At 38.2% G+C, this 24,533-nt stretch overlaps 2 protein-coding genes across 11 annotated transcripts in view; one reads left to right on the top strand and one right to left on the bottom strand.

Annotated features, from left to right (window-relative positions):
- FAM184B (family with sequence similarity 184 member B) overlaps window positions 1-22,047 on the top strand; it is a 44,566-nt gene extending 22,519 nt beyond the window's left edge. For 6 of the 10 annotated variants that reach the window (XM_048941192.1, XM_048941190.1, XM_048941191.1 and 3 more), the window contains 12 exons: window positions 679-1,422; window positions 5,954-6,064; window positions 8,937-9,080; window positions 9,714-9,926; window positions 11,101-11,254; window positions 12,385-12,497; window positions 12,909-13,093; window positions 16,155-16,220; window positions 17,173-17,290; window positions 17,453-17,554; window positions 18,149-18,354; window positions 21,288-22,047. In XM_048941192.1, the coding sequence (XP_048797149.1) occupies window positions 679-1,422; window positions 5,954-6,064; window positions 8,937-9,080; window positions 9,714-9,926; window positions 11,101-11,254; window positions 12,385-12,497; window positions 12,909-13,093; window positions 16,155-16,220; window positions 17,173-17,290; window positions 17,453-17,554; window positions 18,149-18,354; window positions 21,288-21,378 (2,247 nt within the window). In that variant the 3' untranslated portion in view covers window positions 21,379-22,047. The remainder of the gene's footprint in view (window positions 1-678; window positions 1,423-5,953; window positions 6,065-8,936; window positions 9,081-9,713; window positions 9,927-11,100; window positions 11,255-12,384; window positions 12,498-12,908; window positions 13,094-16,154; window positions 16,221-17,172; window positions 17,291-17,452; window positions 17,555-18,148; window positions 18,355-21,287) is intronic. The other 4 variants (XM_048941195.1, XM_048941197.1, XM_048941198.1 and 1 more) reach the window with 4 other exon arrangements.
- On the bottom strand, window positions 21,583-24,510 carry MED28 (mediator complex subunit 28). The gene is made up of 4 exons (XM_048941202.1): window positions 24,304-24,510; window positions 24,138-24,204; window positions 23,536-23,648; window positions 21,583-22,909 (listed from the first exon to the last, which is right to left on the bottom strand). The coding sequence occupies exons 1-4, from the start codon at window positions 24,460-24,462 to the stop codon at window positions 22,712-22,714; spliced, it is 537 nt and encodes a 178-aa protein (XP_048797159.1). The 5' UTR covers window positions 24,463-24,510; the 3' UTR covers window positions 21,583-22,711.
- Between the last annotated feature and the right edge of the window lie 23 nt (window positions 24,511-24,533).

Below are 24,533 nucleotides of genomic sequence, written 5' to 3' on the forward strand. Positions count from 1 at the left end.
GGTGCCTGCTTTAGCACTGGGTTTGGACTTGATCTCTTGAGGTCCTTTCCAACGCCTGTGATTCCATGATTTATTTCATTATTGCCAAGGAGGAAGTAAATTTGCACAAGATGTGTTTGTTTGCTTTCATTTATGGATAACTGAAATGGAGCAAGTTATTCAGTATATGAACAGCACAAAAATGGTTAAATGCATCCAAGCAAATTCAGTAATCCAGGAAAAACATTCAGGCTTTATACAACACAGACTGCAGACTTTTGCCTCTGTAGGTTCTCAGCACTAGATAACGCTAAAGGCAATGTGGCTGAAGGTGCTGCTGGAATGAAGGTGAGATTAATTGAATTACTGATGTGGAGTCAGTCAGCTTGAGGAGGGGCTGTGTATGAAAGATTAAACCTGGTGTATGAGGTAATAACTTTTCAAAGGAAATAAAAAAAAAAAAAAAGCTTTGTCTAAAAAAAAAAAAGAGTGTTTAAAAAAAAAAAAAGTTCTCACAGTATTGTCTTCTTTCCTTGCAAGGATTTGCAGTTTGTAATTATCCCTTCTGTTGCTAGTGAGGAAAAAAGGCAAAAAATATTTAATAGTAGTGTAATTCTTTTTATAAATATAGCAACTGGATTCATAACACTGTTGTTTACTAGATTCTATTATCTCCTGTTGCTCTTCTTCATGTTGTAGGTGATATATGCACTGAACACTAAGAATGATGAACATGAAGATAGTATACAGGCTCTGAGAGAAGCTCATGAAGAAGAAGTGCAGCACATTCTTGCTGAGATGAAGGAAACTATTCTCCAGTACAAAAGTAAAGTTGAAGAAGAACAGTTGCTGAGAAAACATATTCAAGCCCTTGAAACTGCAGTAGAACAACACAGGAAACTAAAGGAAGAAGCCTTGGCAGAGTTAACATTGTGCAAGAAGCAGGTGGAAGAGAGGGAACCAAGAGCAGAAGTAAAAGTCACACGTGTGGCCCTTTCCACAGACACAATAGATACTAATGCAGACTTTGAAAACAAACTGACCAATGGACAACAAAATGAATGCAAACTATCTAGGAGAGAAAATTTAGATGAAGATATTTTTGCTGAAAAATTGAGCATGGAGGGACAAGTTCTAGTAAATGAAATGGAAAACCTGAGGAGTGAGAACCAAGGAGCAATTAAAGAATATACGCAGAAAACAAACCAACTGCGAGCCTCCTGTGAGAGGGGAAGAGAGTCTTTGAAAAAGTCTACACAGCAATCTATGACAGAAACAAAGAATCATCATCAGCAAAGAGAAATGGAGCAAAGAAATTGCTCAGAGGCTGAGAAAGGTTTTTGGATGCAGCAGGTAAAGAAACTGGAGGCAGACCTAGAGGAGAAAAGTCAGAAGATAAATGAGAGGAAGAAACATTCCCAGAAGCTCAAAGAAAGAATACAGGTAAAGTATAAGACTGTGCTCTTTATCTCTGCCTATTAAAGTGCAAATTATAATTCTTTAAAATTTGGGGAAGGAGAAATCTAAGTTTCATTTTGATTTAAATGCTTTGTAAGCATTAGAGCAGTGCTTGAGACTCGGGGCAGAAATGGAAGGTGTGGAGAGTTTTAAAGAATGATTGTAAATGATTAATTAGTACATAGCATTCATGAGAAATGAACAATGGAGACATGAGAATTTAGGCATGTGATTTACTCTTTTGCTTAACAATTTAAGAGAAACAGTGTTTCAGGTATAAAAAAAGTCAGAATGCAGTAGAAACTGGAAATAAGCGGATGGTGTCTTTGGTGATTTGATTTTTTTACATTCAATATAGCTAGATAAAACTGAAATCTTTTCTGATAGACATATACTCAACCTATGTACACTTCAGATCCTCTAAGACTGAAATGAGGCTGAATTATGACCAACTTAGAAATTGCTTTGAATCTTTAAAGCAGGGGCATCCATACCGTGCCACTTGCCCCTTGCCATCATAGCGGTGGCCAGTGGCTGGCAAAACCCATCTCTCAGCAATGACCAAACATCAGTGTGCTGTTAACCCTATCTGGTCTGAAACCAGGACATGGAGTGAAAACAGTGCAGAGTTAACTCAAGTGGTGGCAAATAATGGTAGGAATCTAGATACATTGGCTAACCACAGTTCTTTGAGCAGCAGAAAGTATGCAGCTGTGCTTTCAGTTGTGATAATAGAATTTGAGAACAAGTTTCAAGATTGCAAAAAAGTTATCATTTTTCTTAGTATATTTGTGATTCCGTTTTCAGCCAGCATAAATATTCCACCTGCAGATTTTCAAATGGAATGTATAGACATTCAATTCAAAAATCTGAACATGTCTCTCTACTGGACTTTTCTTTCTGCTAAGAAAGAGCTTATAAATATTCTTCACTTAATTGTCACATTTTATTCACAATCACTGTTGGGCAGTGTGTATATTTGTGAACAACTGTGTTCAAGGATGAAGGAAAAATAAAATTTCATCAAAAATCTCATTTGTTAACTTTTAGTACAGATTGTCAGGAAATTAAAGGAGTTATGGCCTGTTACAAGTTTAGGGTAATTATAGGCATATTTTAGATGGTCACTCTTTGGGTGTTCACCTTACAATGACGCCTGCTGAGGGAATGGTTCTACGTTACAAATGTTCTGGCAGCAGAGTTAATTTAAGTGTATGGAAGAGAAGAAGGTTATTTTGAACAAGCTCTTTTGGTGAAAGATCATTATAAAGGAACTGCACCAAAAGAGGAAAAAAACCCAATTATTTCAGATGACAAAGAATGAATGTATATAATGAAGCACAATACATGCTTTAGGATTTTGAGGTGTAGCTTAAGGGAATACAGCAGGAAATTCTGGGATCAAAATGTGGAGGAAGATCTAAGTGTAGTAAAAGAGAGGAATACGCTTCAGCAGAAGGAAATCCTGCAAAAAGCAGGTAAAATGCTCATTAATGTCATTCTGAATTATTTCCCTTGTTACTCATTCTCATTGGAAATTCCACAAGTTAGTTATGCTATTTGAAATGCAAATGTTGCTTCTGTAGAAGGTTGGGAAGCTCTATTGAATTCCCAGAGCAAAGCTGCAAATGAAGTAGATGAACTAAAGCATCAAATAATTCAACTGCAGCAAATGACTTCTACCAAACAAAGCCAAAACAAGAGAGGCTCTGAACACATGTGAGAGCTTAATCAGATGGTTTGCTCTTAAACACTCAAAGCCACAGCATGCAAAAATATACTGAAATCAATGTCATTTTTCTTGCAATGTTCTTTCTTGTTTTGGGGTTATTCTCTAGAAATCAGTCTTGTGGGATTCTTAGACTTCCAGCCTCATTCAATGGAACACTGACTCATGTTCATAACTTCAAGAGTTGCTCAGTGATAGCAAAGGAACTGTTGATATCCTTAAAGTGAAATTGATCTAGACCAGGGTAGCATTCAACTTGTATAACTAAGAAGTGGAAGGAAACAAATCAGACTTTCTCTGTTGAGGTTCAATTGAAACACAAACTTTTAAAATTACTTTTTAGTAAAGAACAAAGTGTGTTCTTCTGAGAAGCTAAACAGAAGTAATACCAGAAATAGTCAGTTGCATCTCAGGTTGCATCCTGAGAGTTCCCTCTGTACAATGTCTTCCCCTGTTGACTGTCCAGACACAAATCTTTTCTGTGTGAGGATGTATAGATAGATACAGAAATATATATTTAATTCCTGGAAGTCTGTTAATGCTAGCATTGTGTAAAATTAGAATTGCTATTGGAAACGTAACAAAAAAAAAAAAAAAAAACAACCACCCCCTGTACTTTTCCAAAGAACTGAAGTTGTCCTTGAGGAAGCCTCCATACTTGAAAATGAGACACGCACCCAAAGCTGAAGCAAAATAGGAAAACAAACAAACAACAACAACAACAACAAAACCCCAACCAGACCTGGACTGAAAATAAGTCATACAACCCTGGATGGTTATAGTTCAATATTGTTTACTGAAATACAGCACTTTTCAACAGAGAATACCCACTGGAGTAGAGTATTCCCTACAAGATGGGTAACGGTCCCCAGAATTCCACCTTGGTTTTGTCAAGTTATATAACGAATGTGATTTATAAATTATGAAAGGTGTAGCTAGTTAAAAAAGGTATGAATTAAAAGACACAGAGAACTTGCATTGTAAAGGCAACTATCAGTTCCATAAGGGGAAGACTTGTCTGAAGGAATGCTGTTAAATGGGTTGGAAGATTCATAATGAAGCATATGAAGGTAATCAAGTTAATCTAAAACTTCAAGCAAGCTGCAAAAAGCAGGAGGTAGAAGTGTTCTATTTATAGAAGCTCTAATTCATCTGTTTTTAATCTTATTGGTCACAGTGACATCATTTGATTTATCCTTACTGGAGGCATTTTGAATCATAAAATGGAGGATTTTCTTGCTATGGTTTTACTAAGAGGAAAAGAAAAAAATGGAGGGGAAAAAACGTCAAGCTGATGTATTTTTGCATAAAGCTCCAGAGGCAGGAAGGTGACTTTATCCTTGATGTGACGAACTGCCTTCTTAGCAACACTTAGAATTACATGCTTTTCATGTGGCAGCTGGAGTGATTAATGTGAGTTCACTCCTGAAGAAATATGTATTGTGGGTGTATTCCAATTTCTGACTTCAATTTCCATGGATCTCTGCTATAAAATACTCAAATACTTTGATTTAATCAAAACTTGGCATTGTTTAGGCTGAGGAGCAGTTCTACGAAGTGTTAGTAAATGGGTTTGGAAGGCAAGTGTTCTTACTGACACGACCACTAGTTACAAATGAAAACATGAGTGTGTATGCATGACCTTATTTAAGTTAAGTCACAAAGAATGATTGTCTTTGTGGATTCAGACAAGTGTCCTGAGCAGTGCTCTCTCTCACTGTGTTGCAAATGGCTGAGCTTCAATTTTCTTATTGGTACACATTAGCAACAATTGACTTAAGACATTCTTCAGAGAATTCCACCTTTGTGAGAAGTGCTGTGATAAATTCTGTTATCTTACCTAGCAGTCCTTTGTAAGTTTGCAGTCTGTAATGTTTCTGTGCAGTAGGAACACCAGTGGGGGCAGAAATGCATTGAAATGTAGGGCAATGTGTTTAATTTTAAGCATGTGTTTTAATGTGCAGTGATGCTCACACTCAGTGTGTGTCTAAGCAGTTTGCCAAACTAGAGTGTAAATTAAGGCCAGATCTATTCTTCATCTCCTACTGTATTTTGTGTGATGTGTTTCTCAGGATCTTATTAGACAAAAGAAATAAACACATGTATTAGAGCAGACTGTAGAACTGAACAATCAGGCTGGCCAAGTGTTGTATAGACCTCTATTGTTGCTTTTTTTTATCTCGGTTTTAATGCTGCTGTACCTTTCCAAGTTCAACATCTTTGAGAATAATCAAAACTCTCGCAGATGAGCTCTGAAGTCATGGAAGGAGTCCTGTCACTTACTGCTATGTTTTGTAGTCCCTTCCAGATTCTGGAGGCTAGGAATTGTGCTAAGTGCTCTTTAGAAGAATTCATTTCTGTTTATGAAACTGCTGAAGTTTGTGCATTTGTGCACTACCACTTCTCATAAAGGAATCTATGAGAGTAAATTATTTCATCTGGTTGTGAGAGATCTGTGTGTGAAGATACGGTGTTTCAGGGAACGTAGTTGCACTATGAAGTGTAAGCCTTACTAAAAGGACTTTGTCTGTTACATGCAGTATTGTTTTATGAGGATGGTTTTGTACAAGTTATACTTAAAATGATGTTACAAGCTCCTCACGCAAGTCAGATGAAACTTAAATGCTGATCATTTCATAATATAGTTTTTTTTTTTTAAAGTAGATGTTTATTACTTCTAGGCTACAAATATTATTGCTTATAATCATCTCTTCTTAGAGCGTTGCAGAAAGTTACTAAGGAAATCTTAAGTAAATTGTGTACTCTTCTTTTCTTTCTGGACTTAAGGAACTCCAGACGCAGCTAGAGGAATTTAAAAGAAAATCTGAGTGTGAAATAAAGCAACTAGAGAAAGAAAAAGAAGCCCTAACTGGGAAACTTCAAAACTCTTCACTTGAGGTAAGCTTAGTCATAAATGTAAGTTAGTAATAAAAGGGCTTTTCATTTTTTCTTCTGGACGACTCTTGATTACGTGTGTAACAGGTTGCCCAGAGATGTGATGGATGCCCCGTCCTTGAAGGTATTCAAGGTCAGGCTGGACCATGCTCTGTAAATATAAATGTCCCTGTTCACAGCAGGGAAGCTGGACTAGATGGCCTTTGTGGGTCCCTTCCAACTCAAACAATTCTATAATTCTGTGTAATCATATTTGCTGTCATTGTCATTCAAGAAAATATGCAAGGTAGAAATAACAAAAAACACTGTTCCTTAATGTCTATGAAGATTTTTGACATGCTTATTTATTTTGATAAATTTCATAATATACCAGTCTCTGGTGTTATATTATGGCTTTATGCTAAGGAATTTGTCTCTGTGTTGTATGGTGACTCTGACTGTTTACCTATGGGGCTGTGTAGATTTGAAATCTTCTGTTTGTTTTTGTTTGTGTGTGTAGACATGTAAAAGGGCTTTCTTGTTTGCTTTCTCCCTTAAGCAAGAAAATTGAATGGTAAGAAAGATTGAGTGGCTCATTATTTTTGCTCTGCCTGCCTGATGAAGTAGCTGATGGGGTGACTGAAGCAGGTTAGAGCATGCAGTAGTTCATATATTAGCAATTATTTACGTGCCTATGTTCTCAAGATCAAAAATGAAGTAGAGAAAGCATCATGACTCCGAAGTAACTTTTAAGATTATGTACCTTATGTATTATTCCCTGTTCCAGTTATATCTAAGTTGCAATAGAAATCTGCTAACGTGTATTAATCTGGAAATGAGTACCTGAGATGTTCTGCTATTAGACTATCCACCTGTGGGCATAGTTAGGTGCAAGCCAAGCAATGCAAATTTTCTAGACTACTTTATCTGCCAAAATATTTGTACAATAAAATGTCATGATTTGAAAAGCCATGCCTGCAGGTTGGATAACTTTCTGTAAAAAAAACAAAAGAAAATAGAACCCCTGTAAAGCAATTGCTTAACGAGGTAAAGAGTGCTTTCATCATGAGAAGTGTTTTCTACTTTTTCCTGCCAATCTGGGTTTTAAGAAGCCAAAATATTACCAAAGAAAATCAGAATATTCCCAAATACGCAAAATCCTGTTTAGTTTAAAGTAATGGACAGCAACAGGAATTAGGTAGCTAACACTGCTGAACAAGTGAATTAGAGGTAACTGCTGTGTGACTGACTGACTGTAATTTCCATCACTTTGTATTTTCACTGCTTTTAAGCAGTTTCACTTCCAGGAAGTTCAGTAGGATCTTGCATAGCAAGAGATGAAACCTGAGATTTTTTTCTCAGCTGGCTTTTGTAATTTCTGAGTGGCTATAATAAGACCTCTTTCGGTGTTCAAAGACGGAGAAAGAACAGGTAGACCCATCAGGGGCCTAAGCAAGATGTTGTCCCACCTGCTTTCACTTTCCCCTTCCTTTTATACTGCTTGGTGTGTGGTATATTTCAGCACGGCATTTGTTGTGGTCTTTTACTATATAATATCTGCTTTTCTCCCCATTCAGCTGTGATAGTTCTGAATGAAATGCAGTCCTCTGCCTGTTCCAGTACCAAACAGTTGCATTCTGACAGTCTATCCATTACTCACTGTTACAAATGCAGAATATAAATGTAGCTCTTAATGTTCTAAATTTCTGGCTAAGTCCTGGTTTTAGGTTTTATTACACATCTGCATGTCACTGTTTTCTACAGTGTTCTTCGTTGGGAGAATTTCAGATCAATCCAACTTGTGTTGGCTACCCAAGTGACTTCTTTGCATCTAATGCAATGTGCAGGTTCTCAGAAATCAGTCATCTTTATTCTTTTCTAATCTTCCCTTAAGGGAAAAAAATATCCTAGTCTATTCAAAGCTGCAAACTTATTATGGTATGCTGGCATATGTAGTACCTGAAAGTTGTACTGATTTGAGGTATAAGGGAAAGAGATGGGTACTGTCCAACCTGATAATATTGCATACATTTATGCGCATATGTTCCATTGGAAGGCCTCAAAGAAATCAAAAGGCTTATTTCATGAAATAATTATTGTTCAGGTTTTGCAGATGCAAAAAGTAAAGCAGTGAGCCATGAAATTACTTTTCTTGAAGTCATGAATTCAGGCCAGAGCAACAGGAGAGGAAGCCTGTTTCCTATCTGCTAGTCCTATGATACTGTGAGTTCATAGTAGATGCAAGGAATGCTGAGAAAATATTGTTGCTAACTACATAAAGCAAGTAATATAGTGTGCATCATATTGTATGTTATATTCACAGCATCATGTGAGTATGAACAGATGCGCTAAAAAACAATCCAGTGCATCCTGCAGTCTAACAGTGGTGTGAAAATGGAAATGGTTCCTCTGAAGCAAAAATTTGCATTGTTGTTGGTATTTTTTTGTTACTTTCTGAACCAGTTACTTGGAGGTATTGCCTCTAAGCAATTGAAATTACTTCACCAGAGAAATGAAGTAGTTTCAAGTGACAATACTTTCCTTTTATAGATATTTGGCTGTTCACAGCCAACAAACAACCATTCACTGTGTCACATTATGTTTCACACAGGGCGTGATTCCCAGCTGGGAACTTTGCAGTGGCTCAGCCCAGAGCTTCCGCCTCAGAGACTAGGCAATGTGCTGTTACTAATCCAGTTCTAACCTGGATGATATTTCACATCTAAAAATAGCTTTCTTAGCAGCATAAGGCATATTTTTGGTTGGGCTGACAGAGCTAGAGTACTGTGCAGAGTAGACAGAATCATGATAATTAGTCTTCTCTGGAGACTTACTTCAAAACTGCAATATTTCCATATCACTGACTTTTTTATTTTTTTCTTGATAAATAAGCCAGATTTGCACCTATTTGGTGCCTTGGAAGGAAAGATATAAAGTCTCGTGTGGACTGAATGCTAATTTTTTGGAGTCCTCCAATCCCTTACTTTTGCACGACAAGATCTGTTCAACAACTGTAAAGAGACTATTCTGGAATTACAAGGTACATAAAATAGAAGGGCGGGATTCATCAGAACCTTGGTGGCAGGCTTGTGAGTATCATCAAACAATTATAGCAGCTGCAGAGGTGTGCCTGTTGTGCTTGCTCCTGTCCCTGCAATCAGGACTTGCCATCTTGGAAAGCAGTTAACTGTGAAGTTAACTGAGGTAACTGAAGTAAGCCTTAAGACAGCAATAAAATAGCATTCTGTTATTATGTTGTTACTACTTCTACTGTTACTGCTTTGATGTAGTAGCACCATAGTAAGAGTAAAACTGAGTAGCATTTGAGTACCTTATTTTGTCTGTCATTTTAAATAAAGAAATTAAGTTTCTAAATGAAAATGTTTCAAATGATGAATTCAAATTTTCCTGCTTAATAGCATCGCTATGAAAAAAAAGCTTTTAAAGTTTGTCTTTGAATATTTTCAGTTGAGTAACCATTCTGGATTGCTATATTGGCTATCTGGAAAAAATCACTTAGCTCCCTTCTTCAGTGAAGCAAGGGGCTCATTGCATGAAACAAACATCTTGCTGTTTTTCACGGAGCATCACAAGATCATGGAATGTGCTCAGATTTACGTAATTCTTCTCCATTGTTAGTACAGCCATTAATCCTTTCCTGCTTTTCTGGCAGGTGGCTCAGCTGAGGCAAATATTAGACCAACAAGCAGATAATTTCAAGGAGTCACTGAAGAAACACAATCTGCAGTCCAGCAAAGAAAAGGAGAAGCTTTTGCAGGATCTTCAAAACACCATTAAAGAAAACCAGAACGTTAAACTGCAGCTGGAAGCGTCACATCAAAAAGTTTTAAAAATGTTGGAGAAAAACAAAAAACAGGAACTCAAGGTCAGGTTATGAGATGAGTTTAAAAAAAACAAAAAACAAAAAAAAAAAACAAACAAAAAAAAACCAGAAGCGTGGGCTAAATAGGGTTAGGAACCCCTGGTATCAGCTCACTTATTACCTGTTACCTTAACTGTATGCTGCCACTGTGGCTCATAAGGAGCTATTCTGTGATTTTGAAACCTTGTTATCTTAAGGGTTGGGTTTTTTGTTGGTTTGTGGTGGTGGTATTTTCATTTTAACTTCTTTTACTGAGATCACAGTATGAATGAAATTATTTCTATAAAATACTGTGTCCTAGTCTGTAGTTAGGCTAAGATGAATGCAAATTTATTTTTATACTATATATAAGCTCCTGTTTTATTAACAGGAATCAGATGCTTTCAAAAAATGAATTCTATAGGTAGATAATGAAAGCTTCTAAAGGTTCAAGGGGATTTTTTTCAGTGACAAAATGTTAATGCAGTATAATGAAGTACTGAAGAAAATAGCTGTTCAAGTGGGAAAAAAAAAGCTTAAAAGTGTAAATGCACTTGTAGCCTTGGATTTAATATGTCTCTTTTCTGTATTACATACGTTAGGGAAAACCTTTTTAAATGCATTTGGTAAAACCCCTATAAAAATGATTTAATGTTTTGTTTACATATTGAGAATCAAATCCCAGCTTTATCAAACCAAGCTGGAGGCAGTAGCTGATAAAAATGAAACTGGTAATAGGAGCTTGTTCTCAGAGCCACTACAGAGCAACTACTCCAGGAAGGTATCAGTAGCACTTCCAGTGACAACGAGAAGTTCTGTCCAAGAAAGACTAAATGAAAGATAGAAGCCTTTGTCTGACACAGTGTGATAAGAAAAGGTATTCAGGTCAAATCTGGGTCTCTGGTGAATGGTAAAAATATTTTTTTAGTGCCAAATAAGTATGTCACTGTTGTTATTTCATTTTGCACAACAAATCTAATAGAAGATATTGTGATAGTTTATCTTGTCCATATTAAGTTTTCATTTTCATCTTCTGGTCATTTTTATTCTTATGTTGATGAAGTGTCACACAAAATGATGATGAAAATAATAAAAGTTCTGCAGTGAAAGACCAGATTCATCCAGGTTTACAAGTAAACCAATAAGGTGATACATAGGCTCTGACTGCTTTCTTTTTGGGGGGGGTGTTTGCTTACAGGAGGCAGAAGAGCGTTTGAAAAAGGAATTTAATGAGACTTTCAAAATCCAACATCAGTCTCATAGGCTGGAAATGCAAACCTTGGAAGAGAGAGCAAAGAAAGAATTACAGGATGAACTCGAGCAGATACAGAAGCAGCAAACTCTGTTGCTAGGTATAATGCCTTATGTATACACAGCTCCTACTGCTTGATGATATGCTTTGAAGTGGTGGTATTCAACCCATTCATTTTCCTTCCCATTTTCTGGATCATCTCCTTTCCCATACCCTACACTTCCAGCAATACATACTTAGCCTTTGTTTGTTGACCTCACTGTGCTGTCAGCAGCTTGTATACAGCATACAAGTATATATAAATGGATGTATTGAATAGGAAAATTGTAGTTGGTATATATATTCCCTCTTTTTTTCTGTGTGGAGAATTATTATATGTGATTCAAGTCTTTCTGCTGAGTTCAGCAGTAAGATCTGTGGCTACATACGTATTCTTTATTCAGTTTACAGAGCTCCCTGAATAGTTCAGATCTAAACAGAACACTGCGGTATGAGAACGTGTAATATCTCCAGGCCTACATTCAGGTTATTAAAGCTCACTTATAAAATGCTTCTTAACTAAAGAAATAATAATTTAGAAATACTTCAAGAATGAAGAGGATCTGTTCTTGCTTTTTTTTCAATCATTCTAATTTATTAGAAAGATTTGTTGCTCTCTAAAGTTAATACATTCAATAGATAATTTATGTTCTGCTTCTTCAAGGAAAATTGTAAGAATGAGAGAAGCAAGCATTGTTCTCCTTGTACTTGATCCATCCTGGAACTTCTACACAGTCTACAAAATAGCAGTACATGACAGATCTGCTTATTTAAGTGTTGCATTTCGATAACACAAACAGAGCTCTCAGCCTTCATTATGGCTTTTTATAAAACAGCAGTGGACTTTGCAATGAAGCTCAAGAGTGCTGCAGTTAAGTCCAAGGTTAGAAGAAGCAATTGCAGTGACACAGACCTTACTTCTCTGATTCTGACACTGAGTTGTTGCAGTTGTAGCCCTGCATCTTTGTACTATTGCTTAGTTGAGTTGTCTATTAATAGGTTTGGCTTTTACCAGTGAGGATGTGTTCTTTTTTTTTTTTTTTTTCCTATTACTGTTTACTAATGGCAAAGGCACCAAGGGAGAAAGCAAAATGTAATTGTATTAATGTTTGCATCAACATTGTCTATATCTACCTCCCCTGCCCACCTGGCCTCCAACTGCCCTAATTATTATCCCTCTGGTGTTACTAGGATCTCTAAGGGTAGAAATTTCTGAGCAGCAGACATCATGCACTAACCTCAAAAAACAAATAGAAGAGCTCCAAATGGAGTTGAGGAGTGTGAGGACCTTGAAGAAGCAACAGGCAAGAATCCAGTTCCTACTTCATTATCTGATTATGTTTTCTGAAAGCAGTAACATCACTTTTCTCTGTCCGAGCATAATATTCTCTTGCAGAAATACAGTCTGTTTCCTTTCTTCATCTCGTACTTAAAAATGTTAATCTTGCTTATCAGCTTTTCCCTACAGGCAGACTTTTTTTGATTTAAAGATTGAGTCTTCAACACAAGTAAATGAATGAGCATTACAAAAATGTATGTTTTATGGAGAATATAATGCATGTTTGGGAAAATGTGATCGCAGATTTTGTCACACACATAGAATTTCACGTAAATTTGATAAATCAGTTCACTCAAATTCAATGCATGCAAGTCCAATGAGGTCTTCAGGTTAAATTATAAGAGGCTATGAGTAAATATTTTTTGTATTTTCGTAGGAAGGAAGCAGCCAGAACCAGATCAGATCTCTTCATGATGAACTGGAAAAATGTCAGAGTGAAATTTCTGAGCTCAAAAAAGAGAACTCACTTTTGAAGGACACAATGGAATTACTCAGTGCTGAGTTGGAGACACAGAAGCAAGAACCTGCACTGCTTCAGGATAAGGAGAGACAACACAAAAGGTTTGCCTTAATTTCACTTCACAGTGCTTTCTAGGGAGTGTTTTATTGAAGCTAGTAATAGAGATGTTCTAACTGTAATATTAGAATTTCTTTTTTTAAGTACTAATTCTACTTATAGATACTGGGAGTTCTGCAAAACCAATAGTATCATATTCTTTTTTCCAACCATTCTGAAAAACACTTGAAATAACTGTTCAGTTCTACATCATGGAGAAATTTGTCCAGTGTGGCCTCACAGGGGTGACCAGAAAAAAGCTGCATAACACTGACTGAGTTTGAAAAGGATTGGAAACAGTAAATCCCAAAGTCATTCAAGACATATTAAAAAAATGTAGAAGTCTCTGAGAATAAATGTTAGCTTTTTAAACCCATTCTCTGTAGCTGAAAACAATGGTAAAAGCAACACCTGGGAACGCTGTATGTACTCTCTGTGATTGTACTGTGGCTGTAGCAGCCAGTTTTGCCCTGCAGGGTGAGGCAGTCAGAGCAGAAACTGACAGAGCCTCTGTGCTCACAAAAGTCTGGACCTGTAACATGCTGTCGGGGCACAGAAGGGCAAGTTCATAGTCTTGCCTGTCTTTCAGAAAGTGGACTGCATCCTGTTAGGCTCAGAGCATGCATTGTGTTGCAGTAGTAGCAGTGTCCCCATGTCCTCACAAGATACTGGAGTACTTACTTTTCACGTGGGAAACAAGATTGCAGTTGGCCGGTGCATTTCTATGGCCATTGAATCCTTTGAAGTTTCTGGGTCATAATATTTAACACGTTCTGTTTGCAAAGGGGTTGAGGGATCTGGCACAGGAATGCCTTTTAGTTCATTTCTGCAGCTGTGTGGAATGTATGCTCCCCACTACTCCATCTGTATGTATAAGAGGAGCTGTTAAATTACGTGCTTCATAGTCTAGAGAAATGCACCCAAGGGATGTGCCTCTGCAGGCTGTCAGAGTGGCCAGAGTAATGTTATTGCTGTCTACCAGTTGGTGGATATTTAAAGAATGAGAGAGAAAGTTTTTTCCTCTGTGTTCTTTGGAGAAATACTGAAAGCGTCTTTCATTTTAAGCTTTTGAAACAAGATAACAGAAAGAATTGCAAGCAGAGTTTCATCAGTGCCCTCCAGCTGCCTTGGAGGAGTTGAGAACTTCTGTTCATGAAGAGAAGAATTAGTCACATGTCAGCAGCGAGGTCTGAAAGGCCTCAAAATGGTAATGCTGCTGGCTGGAGGATAATCTTTACAGGGGATAGATGGTGTAGCTCTACTGTAGTAAACAGAAGCAGCATTAATGGAAATTATGTAAGGAGAAATCTTTCAAATAGGAGGAGAAAATCAAAGAGCTCAAATGGTTGTAGGCATCTGATACAGCTGCTCTGAGGTTAACTGATAGAAAATGTGGAACATCAGCCTACAGGTCTTGTTTTGCTTTTGCAGGGCCAATAATTCAGGTAAGGCAATAGTTAAATTGGTGAGTGTATAAAAATAACAGCTTTTTACTGTAACATTAACATCAGTCACCTTGTCTTCATTAATATATTTGTTTCTGCTGTTAAATTGTACAGTTGTTTCTACTCATTGTGGCTTTTTATCTGCAAAACTTGCCAAATTTTTGTAACTGATTATTTAAAATTAACACTGCTATTGTTGCCAAGTAAGTATAGCCAGTAATCTGCTTGAAGTAATCTTTTCTGTTCTCCTCAGTTGTGAGAATTCCACCTCAGGGACAGAAACATTCTATAAGGATTAGGATCAGAACAGTGAAAGGTTTTTTATGTTTGTTTGTTTTTAATGGGAAAACAAATCCCCAAATGAAAAAGTTTCTCTAGGGTACGATGAAGCAGTAGCAAACAAAAGGCATTAAGATAATACGATTCTTCAATAAATGTGTTTCGTCTTGGGGGTTGGCATCAAAAAGCAATGTTATGGATGGACTCAAAAAAGTATTGGGCATTTTTTAGTTTTTGATTGATGGTGCTAATGAAATAATAGTATTTTTCAGAATGTATTGTCTGTTAAAGACAAACACTGTGAAGGCATTTCTGTAATGTTTCTTGCTATGTTTAGAATGGTGGTAGGCATTATTAACTATTTCTAATTGCTTGCTATGATGGGATCAAAGTATAGCATCAAAGTCTCATCTTAAAATCTCAGAGATTCCAATCTAATTTTACTTAATTCATATTATATTAAATATATGAATCTACATTTTGTCACACTTGAGCATTAGGATTGATGTATAAACTAACCATAGACAGAATACCACTACTATCATATAAAAAACCCTCCACTTCCTGAAGGTTGAAGAACGAGTGCTTCTCCAAAGAACTTGGCTCTTTCTCACTGTTAGTGTAGTTCAGCCTTAGACTGCAAGTGATGTGATGAAGTCAGATCAGTCAGCAGAAGCCTTAGAGCTGTGCTGTTAGCTGCCTTTCTAGTCACTAAAAGACCTGAAAACTGCGTGCTTTCATCAATGATAATAAACTAGTATTAAAACATGAAAATTCAGAATTATTTTAATACTAATGAAAGGTTACTGGTAGTAGGCCTCAAAATGAAACAAAAAAAGAACTGGATGTACTAAAACAAGATCACCAGAAGGAAAACAAAACTGTTATCTGATTTCAACAGCACTCAGGCGCATCTCTAAGCAAAGAGCTTCTCCTTAGAAGCTGGGTATGTCATTTAAATAAGCTGTGACTCATACTGGCAGTGAGTTCTGTTCTAAATTATTATTATTCCTCCTGTATGTATATATTTAAATTACTTATGGATAGAATATGATGAGCACTAAAATAGAAGTGTATAGGTTTTTCCTTTGCAAGCAAAAATAAAGATGCATTGTAACAAGCTGATTACTGTTTAAAGGAAACCATTATACAGTTTTAGAATAATAAATTAAACACTGTGCTTAGCATCTTACAGTGTTATGATGTATAAAATCATCTTTGTCACAAATGCTTCCAGAGACCTTGATCAATCATCTTGCACTCAATTTTGTTCAGCACAGCAGCTGAACAAAATTAAAGTTAAGCTCCTCTTGCTCATTCTCACTCCCTTCAAATTTCTCAGGATATTCTTGAGCTGCAACCCCCACTTTATCATGGAAGTAGATGCACTTTGCAGCCTTCTTTGGATGTAAGTAGTTCTGTGGTTCTTCAGGCTGTACGTTAGAGGCCTCCCACAAATAGCCTTTGTTTTTGACATTGTCGTTTACTCAAATCTCAGCTGTGCAGCATAGCTCCAGCAGAGACCTTCCTGCAAGTAGGCAGGTCTTTGAACATTTATATGTTCATGTCTAAACTGTGAGATACACTAAATCAAAAGTGTAATATTGGGTTTTTCTCATTCAAATTTTTCCTCTCACCAAAAATAAAATAATAAAAAAAAAAAGTATTCTGTAATGAACTTCACTATACAGTGAAAGGAAATGAACTTCATGGCTCTCAGTTTCCTGAGCAGCAAAATTCATAAAATTGGCTGATGAAATAATCAGTTGTTTTTTCCATGGTTTCATCAAACATATGTTTCCACACCATCTTTAAGAAGGTGTAAATTCTAATTTGAATCTTTTTTCTTGATTGAGGCATTTAAAGAGCAGTAATCTTACTACAGGCATTGCCTTAGAGGATTCACTAAAGCAGCAAACCATCCGAGCCTCTTTTTTAAATTAAAGTTATAGGAAGCTTGTATTTCTGAGACCTCCGTCAAATATGTTTGGAATTGGCCTGTAGACTCCAAAATTATTGGGTCAGAAAGAGAACAAGTAAATAGATATGGATATGAATAGACAGAGCAGTACAGATTTTTCTCGTTAGTAAACTAGATAGGTAATATGATGTGCAAGCTTAATTAGTATTTTACTGGGGCTGGCTTTTACAGTGGGTAGGCAGTTTGGTTTGGAACTCCACAGTGTTCTGTGTTTATATATAATCTACGTACACGTGCCTGTTTTTAAAAGTACTGTTCTTTTGAAGACTCCTAATTATGTCCCCATGTTTTAGTCTTGGGATTTAAACTACAGCTCAGGTATCTCTTGAACCTGGCCTAAGGAAAATTTTTGTTGGTCTGCATCCTTTCTTTGGCACAGACTTAAAAAATTAGAAGAAAACACAAGAAAACCAGAATCCAGACCAGAAGATATACACCTTATAAGCTGCCTGCAAGATAAACTAAGTGAGAGAGAAGAAATTATTAAGCAGCTGGTGGTAAGATATACTTTTACATGGTGGTACATATTTTGGCATCTGTTTAAGGCGCTGTTCAGTGTTTTGCACATTGCTTCAGATTGATACTTTCTCTCTGCTCTGTAAGTATCTAACATAAATATGTTTACATACCAAAGAACATATAAATTTTTTTTCCCTCAGGAAGGAAGAAAATTTCAGCATTCACTTTTAGCCAGTACTGAATCTTACAGAAATCGATCTTTTTCTTTCACCCCTAATCCTGGGTGTTTGACTCCTATGAAGGTAAGATAGGTAATTCAATTAAAATTACAGATCATGATGTTTTGCCCCTTTTTGAATCGTACAAATAACCAGAACAGAAAAGATCCTGTTAATTTCCTATAGTAATGTTATTCAGTAGAATTCTTTCCAATAGGGCTCACCTGTGAGCAGGTTCTGAGTAAAACATGAACTCAGCAGAAGTGCATTGGTACAAGTTTTTAAGCAAATACAAAGCAGTGGATTCCCAAGCAGCTCAGTCTTCCACTGGATTAAGCACTGCTATCAATTGCAAGTAACTGGAAGCTACTTTGATGTTGTATGTATCAAGAAGGACTTTGAATTTTGATTTGTGCTACTTGCAGTTTGTCCCTGATCAGCACCTAACTGAGTTCTGTGTATATCTAAAACCTCAGAGTCAAATATACAAGTTGTTTTAATCAGACTACCTAACCCCATAGGTGCTTACAGCATACCCTGGAAAGAATGTATTCTAAATTAGAAAAAGATGGGAAACTTCATTTTTGCATGCTCCTCCCACATTGCCTAGGAATGAAGTATTGTTTTTATAGTATAAGTGTGAAAGACGTGTGTGTGATAGTTTTCTTTTTTTTAAAGCAGCAGAAGAGACCAGTTGAGGTGCCCAGTCGTGTTGTCAGTGTACCAAATTTAGCTTCCTACGCAAAGAGCTTTTTGAGTGGTGACTTGAGATCAAAAAGAAATACTCCTCAAATAACAAAATCAACGAGCTTAGACCAGAGTCCTGGATGCCTCAGAGTAGGCTCTCCAACAGCACAGACTTCAGACAGCAGCACTTCCACAAGGTATTTGTTTATTTTGATGTGGTTTCAAGGAATTTCAGTGAATTTGTATTCTGAATCTTGTAGACATCCAAGCACATTACAGGTCTGGAAATAAACAGCTATGCAAGATTCCTGTCTCTTAGTGAATTCCGTGTGATCAATTTTCTCTAGATAGACCCAGAATTTAACTGCAAGTGTAGACTAATAACTGCCCAGCAGAGCTTATCATTACAAGTGTACCAGATACAAAGGGAGAAGCACTGGAAATATTGGAGTGGTTAATAATGAATGTGGCTGTTTAAAGCTTTGAGTCCCTATCAGTAATTCTGTTGAAGATGTGTTTCTCACTTTTGTTTCCTTGTTTTGCACCCAGTTGATGAAACTTTTATATTAGGAGACATTTGAATGACCTAGGCTAATCATTTGGCAAAGGGTTTAGAGACTCAAAAACTTAGTGGTCTCTCAGTGTCACATCAAGATCTTTCGCTGTTCTTGATTTCAAACAACTTAGTTTAGTGGGTTTGTGCTGAAAAGCTTGTTTTTTCTTCAAATTTATGAGCTATTATTTAAAGGTTTAAGATTTCCCAAATGTAAATTAACTCTAGGAAAGAGTTAAAAATATATGTGGTTAATACTATATATAGGTACAATTATACTTACGTGTAAAAAATTACCAGTATACTTCAGGACAAAAGCCAGCCTTCCCAACTACATCCTAGTGGACAGTAATTACCCTGTACATTGAATACTGTGGAGTTATTTCCTGGAAGGCAGATGGTGCTGACTCCTGCCAAAGACAGTAACACAGAGTGCTGGCTTGAATCCAGCTTGGCAATTCCTACGTCTTAGAGTTGAAAGCATTGTGTCATGCCAGATGACTGCCATGGCAAATCAGATTTGTATTTTAAAGAGTAATACATAGGGACATTAAGAGTAGCTTGACTGCTGCTTATTCTTTTAAATCCATCAGTCGTAAAATGGCTTGGCAGGATGACATGGGATAAAACATTAGAGGGAAGAGGGACCCTAGAAAGCTGGTCAGTATTTTCAAGGATCACGTCCTATAAGCCCAGAAGCAGTACATCTCAAGAAAGAGGAAGGTAGGCAAGAATACCAGGAGGCCTCCATGGATCAACAAGGGACTCCTGGACTTACTTTGTTATAAAAATGAAATGTACAGGCAGTGAAAGCAGGAACAGGTTATCTAGGATGACTACCAAGAAGTCTGAGCAGCCAGGGATCAGGTTAGGAAAGCTAAAACCCAGGTAGAATTGGATCTAGCCAGAGACATAAAGGGGAAAAAGAAGAAATTCTACAGGTTTACCAGTGATAAAAGGAAGGCCAGGGAAGATGTGGACCCTTTCTGGAAGGAAACTGGAGACGTGATCACGAGAGATATGGAGAAAGCTGATGTACTCAATGACTTCTTTGCCTCAGTCTTCACCAGCAAAGGCTCTATCCACACTGCCCAGGTTGCAGAAAGCAAAGGTAAAAACTGGGAAGGATCTGCCCACTGTAAATGAAGATTGACCACCTAAAGTGCACAAGTCCATGGGACCTGATGAGATTCATCCACAGGTTCTGAGGGAAACTGGCAGATGAAGCTGCCTAACTGCTGTCCATCTTATTTGAAAGGTCATGGCACTCTGGTGAAGTTCCCACTAGCTGGAGAAAAGGAAAAATAACCCCAATTTTCAAGAAGGGGGAAAAAAAAAGAAGATCCAGGGAACTACAGGCCAGTCAGTCTTACCTCTGTGCCTGGCAAGATCATGGAGCAGATTTTCCAGGCCTTACTAGGGTACATGGAAAATAAAGATGATGTGATTAGTGGTAACCAATATGACTTTGGGAGTGTCAACTGATGAAAGATTGAAGATGAACTAGCAATGTGCAGTTGCAGCCCAGAAGTCCAACTGTATCCTGGGTTGCATCAAGAGAATTGTCACCAGCAGGTCGATGGAGATGATTGCTCCTCTGCTCTGCTCTTACGAGCCTCCACCTGGAGTACTGCATCCAGTTCTGGGGCCTCAAACAGAAGGACATGGAGTTGTTGGAGCGGATTCAGAGGAGGATCATCAGAGGGCTGGAGCACCTCCCCTACAAGGATAGAGCTGGGGCTCTTCAGATTGTAGAAGAAAAGGCTCCTGTGATACCTTACAGTGAGATGCTGGTACCTGAAGAGGGCCTACAAGAAAGCTGGAGAGGGGCTTTTTAAGAGGGCATGGAGCAACAGGATGAAGGGAAATGGCTTCATACAGCAAGAGAGTAGATTTAGATTAGATATTAGGAAGAAATTCTTTACTGTGAGGGTGGTGAGACACTGGAGCAGGTTGCCCAGCATGGTTGTGGATGCCCCTTCACTGGAGGCATTCAAGGACAGGCTGGGTGGGGCTTTGAGCAACCTGGTCAGTCGGAGGTGTCCCTGCCTATAGCAGGGTGGTTGGGATTAGATAACATGAACTATGATATGAACTCATATGTGCTACCATAAACTAAGTGAAATTAACACAAGTGTATTAAAAGCATCTTGAATCCTGAAAATTTGGGGATTATATAATAGGTTCAGTTATAGAGACCAATTAACATTAAGATAAAATGTTCAGTTCTAAATAAAACTTCTGTCCAATTTTCATGCAGTAACTGTATATTTTAAGTGAATTGCAGCTGCCATTTTGTTTTTCAAAACTTCCTATTATTATACTTCTGAGATGTCAAGAATTACTTTCAAACATTCCTCCATTGCTGCTTAGCTCCTTTTCACACTCTCCTTGTCTTAATTCCAGTGCTCTTAGCCCAGTTTTTGTCTAGCTGGCACGGATCCCAGTTATGTGAACACAGATCTGTTCATTGGATTTTAATGTTTTTCTGAAAAAAAAAAACAAAAACAAAAAAACAACTACATACTAAATATTGTTAAGATTGTAAGCAATGCTAACGTTTATTTGTTTGCACAGGATGCATGGCAGTGAACCACCACAAACCAAAGATGACCAAATACAAGACCCTGAGCATCAAGAGTGGTTTACTAAATACTTTTCTTTTTAAAGCAGGTAATTTACATACTCCTCAGATTTACCAGAAAAGCTGTTTGTTTTCTGCTAGGGAATGTTAATCTAATAAGTTCTGCAACAAAAAGTGTCGAAATAATTTCCAAGGATATTGTTAGGAACAACAGCACTCTCTTACATCTAATTATAATGGAATTACAGGCATAGATTTCAGCAAAATGCATTTTTTTAATAACCTCTGTTTAAAAAAAATAAAATAAAAAAAAAGAAAAAGCAAAATTCTTAATACTGCTATGTAAAATTACTTTTTACTCAAGAGAATGTATCATTCCACAATTACATTAAATATTCATTTTGTCCTCTAATGTCCTGCTACAGACTCCAGATGAAGATATTACTTCTAAGTAAGTGATTTCTCTAGGTTTATATGCTTGCTTCATCAGCTGTTTTTGCATAGTAATGTAATTTTGTTTTAAATTGGTTTCTTGTAAAGTTGTTTTATGCTGAGAAGCATGTGATACACATCTAAGAATAGCAATTTTAAAACAGCTTGCTGTAAACATGTTTTCTGCTTAGCTTAATGGACTGTTTTGTATAGCGTTGTCATGTAATGTTCCTGGTGCACTTCAACTTGTGTAACAGTCAGCCTGATGAATCAGGATAGTATGTAAGTACGAACATTAAAACTTGCTTGTAAGTGACCAACTTTCATGGCTTGCAAAATAGTGTTATACTGAAGTGTGAGTCAGACCGAGGCACAGACTTCCAGATTTATGGGAACTGCATACATTGTCCCCATATTGCTCTGACACCCAGCAAAATGCCTAATGGGTGAACGACTGAATTTATCAAGCCACACCAACCACCTTATTGCTGGAAGGAATGGTGCTATTCACAAAAAGCACCTGTAAATAAAATAACATTCAGGTAATTCCTCAACAAACACAGGGAGAGGGAATTGTCCAACTAGCACTCGTGTTATACATTGGATAGCTCATCTGCAACTGCTGGAGGATTTGAATCCCATTTTACTCCTCAGCTACATGAAGAAATTAAGCACTTGCAGAGAGACATCCATCCATCCTAACAAGAACCTTTGTGTATATTTGCATCATACTAGCAAGATACAATCAGGGGAAAGCTAGGACCATCCCTTCCAGAAAGAACAGGATATATTGTGGAAAGTACACTTCTACCAGAAAGCATTCTGAACAGGAACTCTGTATACTTTCAATTTAAATATAAAACCAAAGTGTTTTTTTCTCCAAAAAAAGAGTATTTATTTAACTTAATTCTATCTTATCTGTTTATATTTGTAGTACAAATTACATTATACAAAAAACAGATGAAGTAAAAAGACTATCAGGTTTTCATGTTTGCTTCATTGGAGCAGGAATGTTAGCAGATGCCTGTTCCAGGTATGCTAAGGGACCTTGGGGCATTTCTGCAGGTTTTTTGTGCTGTACGCTGATATCTTCCAGGACTTGTTGCCAGTGCCGCAGTTTACTCAAATGCTTCTGAATTAATGCTTCTTTTCTTTGTAATTCATTTCTTAACTCTGAAACATCCTGTGGGTGAAAAAAATAGGTATTAGTAACAGGCAGCAATGCTAGGAGTAATAAAGAACCTTGCTTAACATACATCAAATTTTTAAGCCTGACTTTTCAAGCTAATCTTAAAGGGATGCTTAAAAGTCCTTAAGTGACAAGTTCCTGCAAATACTCTAGGTTACCGATGTCAGAGCTTAGGAAGCAACAAGGAAGCACTTCTGTGCTGTGTGGGTGATAAAGGCTGCATAGTTTCCTTCTGTAGATTTACTCAAAAGGCCAACTGTGGGCTGTGTGCACCAGGGGACTCTGCTTGAACGGGGGTTGGACCTGCAAGTCTCCTGACGTCCTTTCCAACCAACAGTTCTACGATCATTACTCTAGCAAAACCAAACTCATTTGTTTCTTCAGATGAATCAACATTATTTGCGCTCTGTTCTCCCCAGACCACCAGGCATCCTATCACACTTCCTTAGATTTGTGCTGAGAGCTACACTGACAGCCAGGTTTTACCAATTCAGGCACAGTGAGAAACCCAAAATTAGTGCAAATGAGGCAATTTACCTGCACTGCTGCGCACCATGTCTGGTCCAGCGCAACAAAGGTAAACCAATTTAGCATACCTCTTCAATTATAATTTAGCATACCTCTTTAATTACTTGTTCTGGTTTCTGGACAGACAGCTGCAGTCTTTTTTGTAGAAAAAAGCATTCCGTTTGCCTTGCAACATCCAGAAATTTCTGGATGCACTGATCCACACCTACAGGTAGAACAGCAACAGGGAAAGACAGAAAAGATTCTCAGAAAGCCACCGCAGGCCCATGGTGGCATTTGAGTGCATGCTGCTAAGTACACCTTTTGCTACACCATCTGGAATAAATCTTACGCTCTTCTGGATGGGATTTCTGGCACACGGCAATAGCACAAGGTGTGTATTAACTCTCTGCATCAAACACTGCTTCGCAAATTCTCAGCACTTACCTTAAAGGTGCAAGAAAACATTTTTTTCCCCAGTAGTTTTATCATGTTTTCTATAATGATAAAGAGCGGTACAATAATCCGTGCACTGTGGCTGAACAAGAAACGTTGGCAGCAAGCCCAAGCGGCCGGCTCAGTGTAAGGCTCACAATACAGCGTACTGACAGGATGCTCCCCTTTCGCACCACGCCGCTACCAACGCTCTCCCACCCGCACACGTAACCCGAGCGCGCAGCCACAAAGCGGAGCTCGGCCACGCGCCGGGCCTCACCGGTGCGGATCTCCTCCTGGTCGGTGCCATTCACGTAGTCCTGGCTGACCAGCGAGGCGAAGCAGGCCTGCGGGGAGGGAAGCGCAGAGGTGAGGGCGCGGCGCTGGACGGACCCCTGCCCCCCTCCTTTTCCCCCTCCTTCCCCCCCCCCTCCCCCCTCCGGCACCTCGAAAGACGCTTCCAGCTCGTCCACCAGCGTGTTGTTGGGATTGCGGGGCCCCGTCGGAGGCGGGATGAGGCCGGCCGGCCCGACCCCGCCGGGAGGTCCGGGCGGCGGGGGTCCCGGCGGCTGGTTGGCGAACATCCCGCCCAGCGCGCCCGCCATGGCGCACGGCTGCTGGCTGCGGACTGCGCGTGCGCGCCGAGGCCGACGGCGGAGGCGGGCGGCTCCTCAGG

Source organism: Lagopus muta, chromosome 4 (genome assembly GCF_023343835.1).
Source record: "Lagopus muta isolate bLagMut1 chromosome 4, bLagMut1 primary, whole genome shotgun sequence".
NCBI classification, from domain to species: domain Eukaryota; kingdom Metazoa; phylum Chordata; class Aves; order Galliformes; family Phasianidae; genus Lagopus; species Lagopus muta.

Coding starts and splice junctions, on each gene's coding strand:
- MED28 (XM_048941202.1), bottom strand. CDS start 24,462: ATGGCGGGCGCGCTGGGCGGGATGTTCGCCAACCAGCCGCCGGGACCC. Junction 24,205..24,303: donor AGCTGGAAGCGTCTTTCGAG/GTGCCGGAGGGG, acceptor CCCTCCCCGCAG/GCCTGCTTCGCCTCGCTGGT. Junction 22,910..23,535: donor CAGAACAAGTAATTAAAGAG/GTATGCTAAATT, acceptor TTTCACCCACAG/GATGTTTCAGAGTTAAGAAA.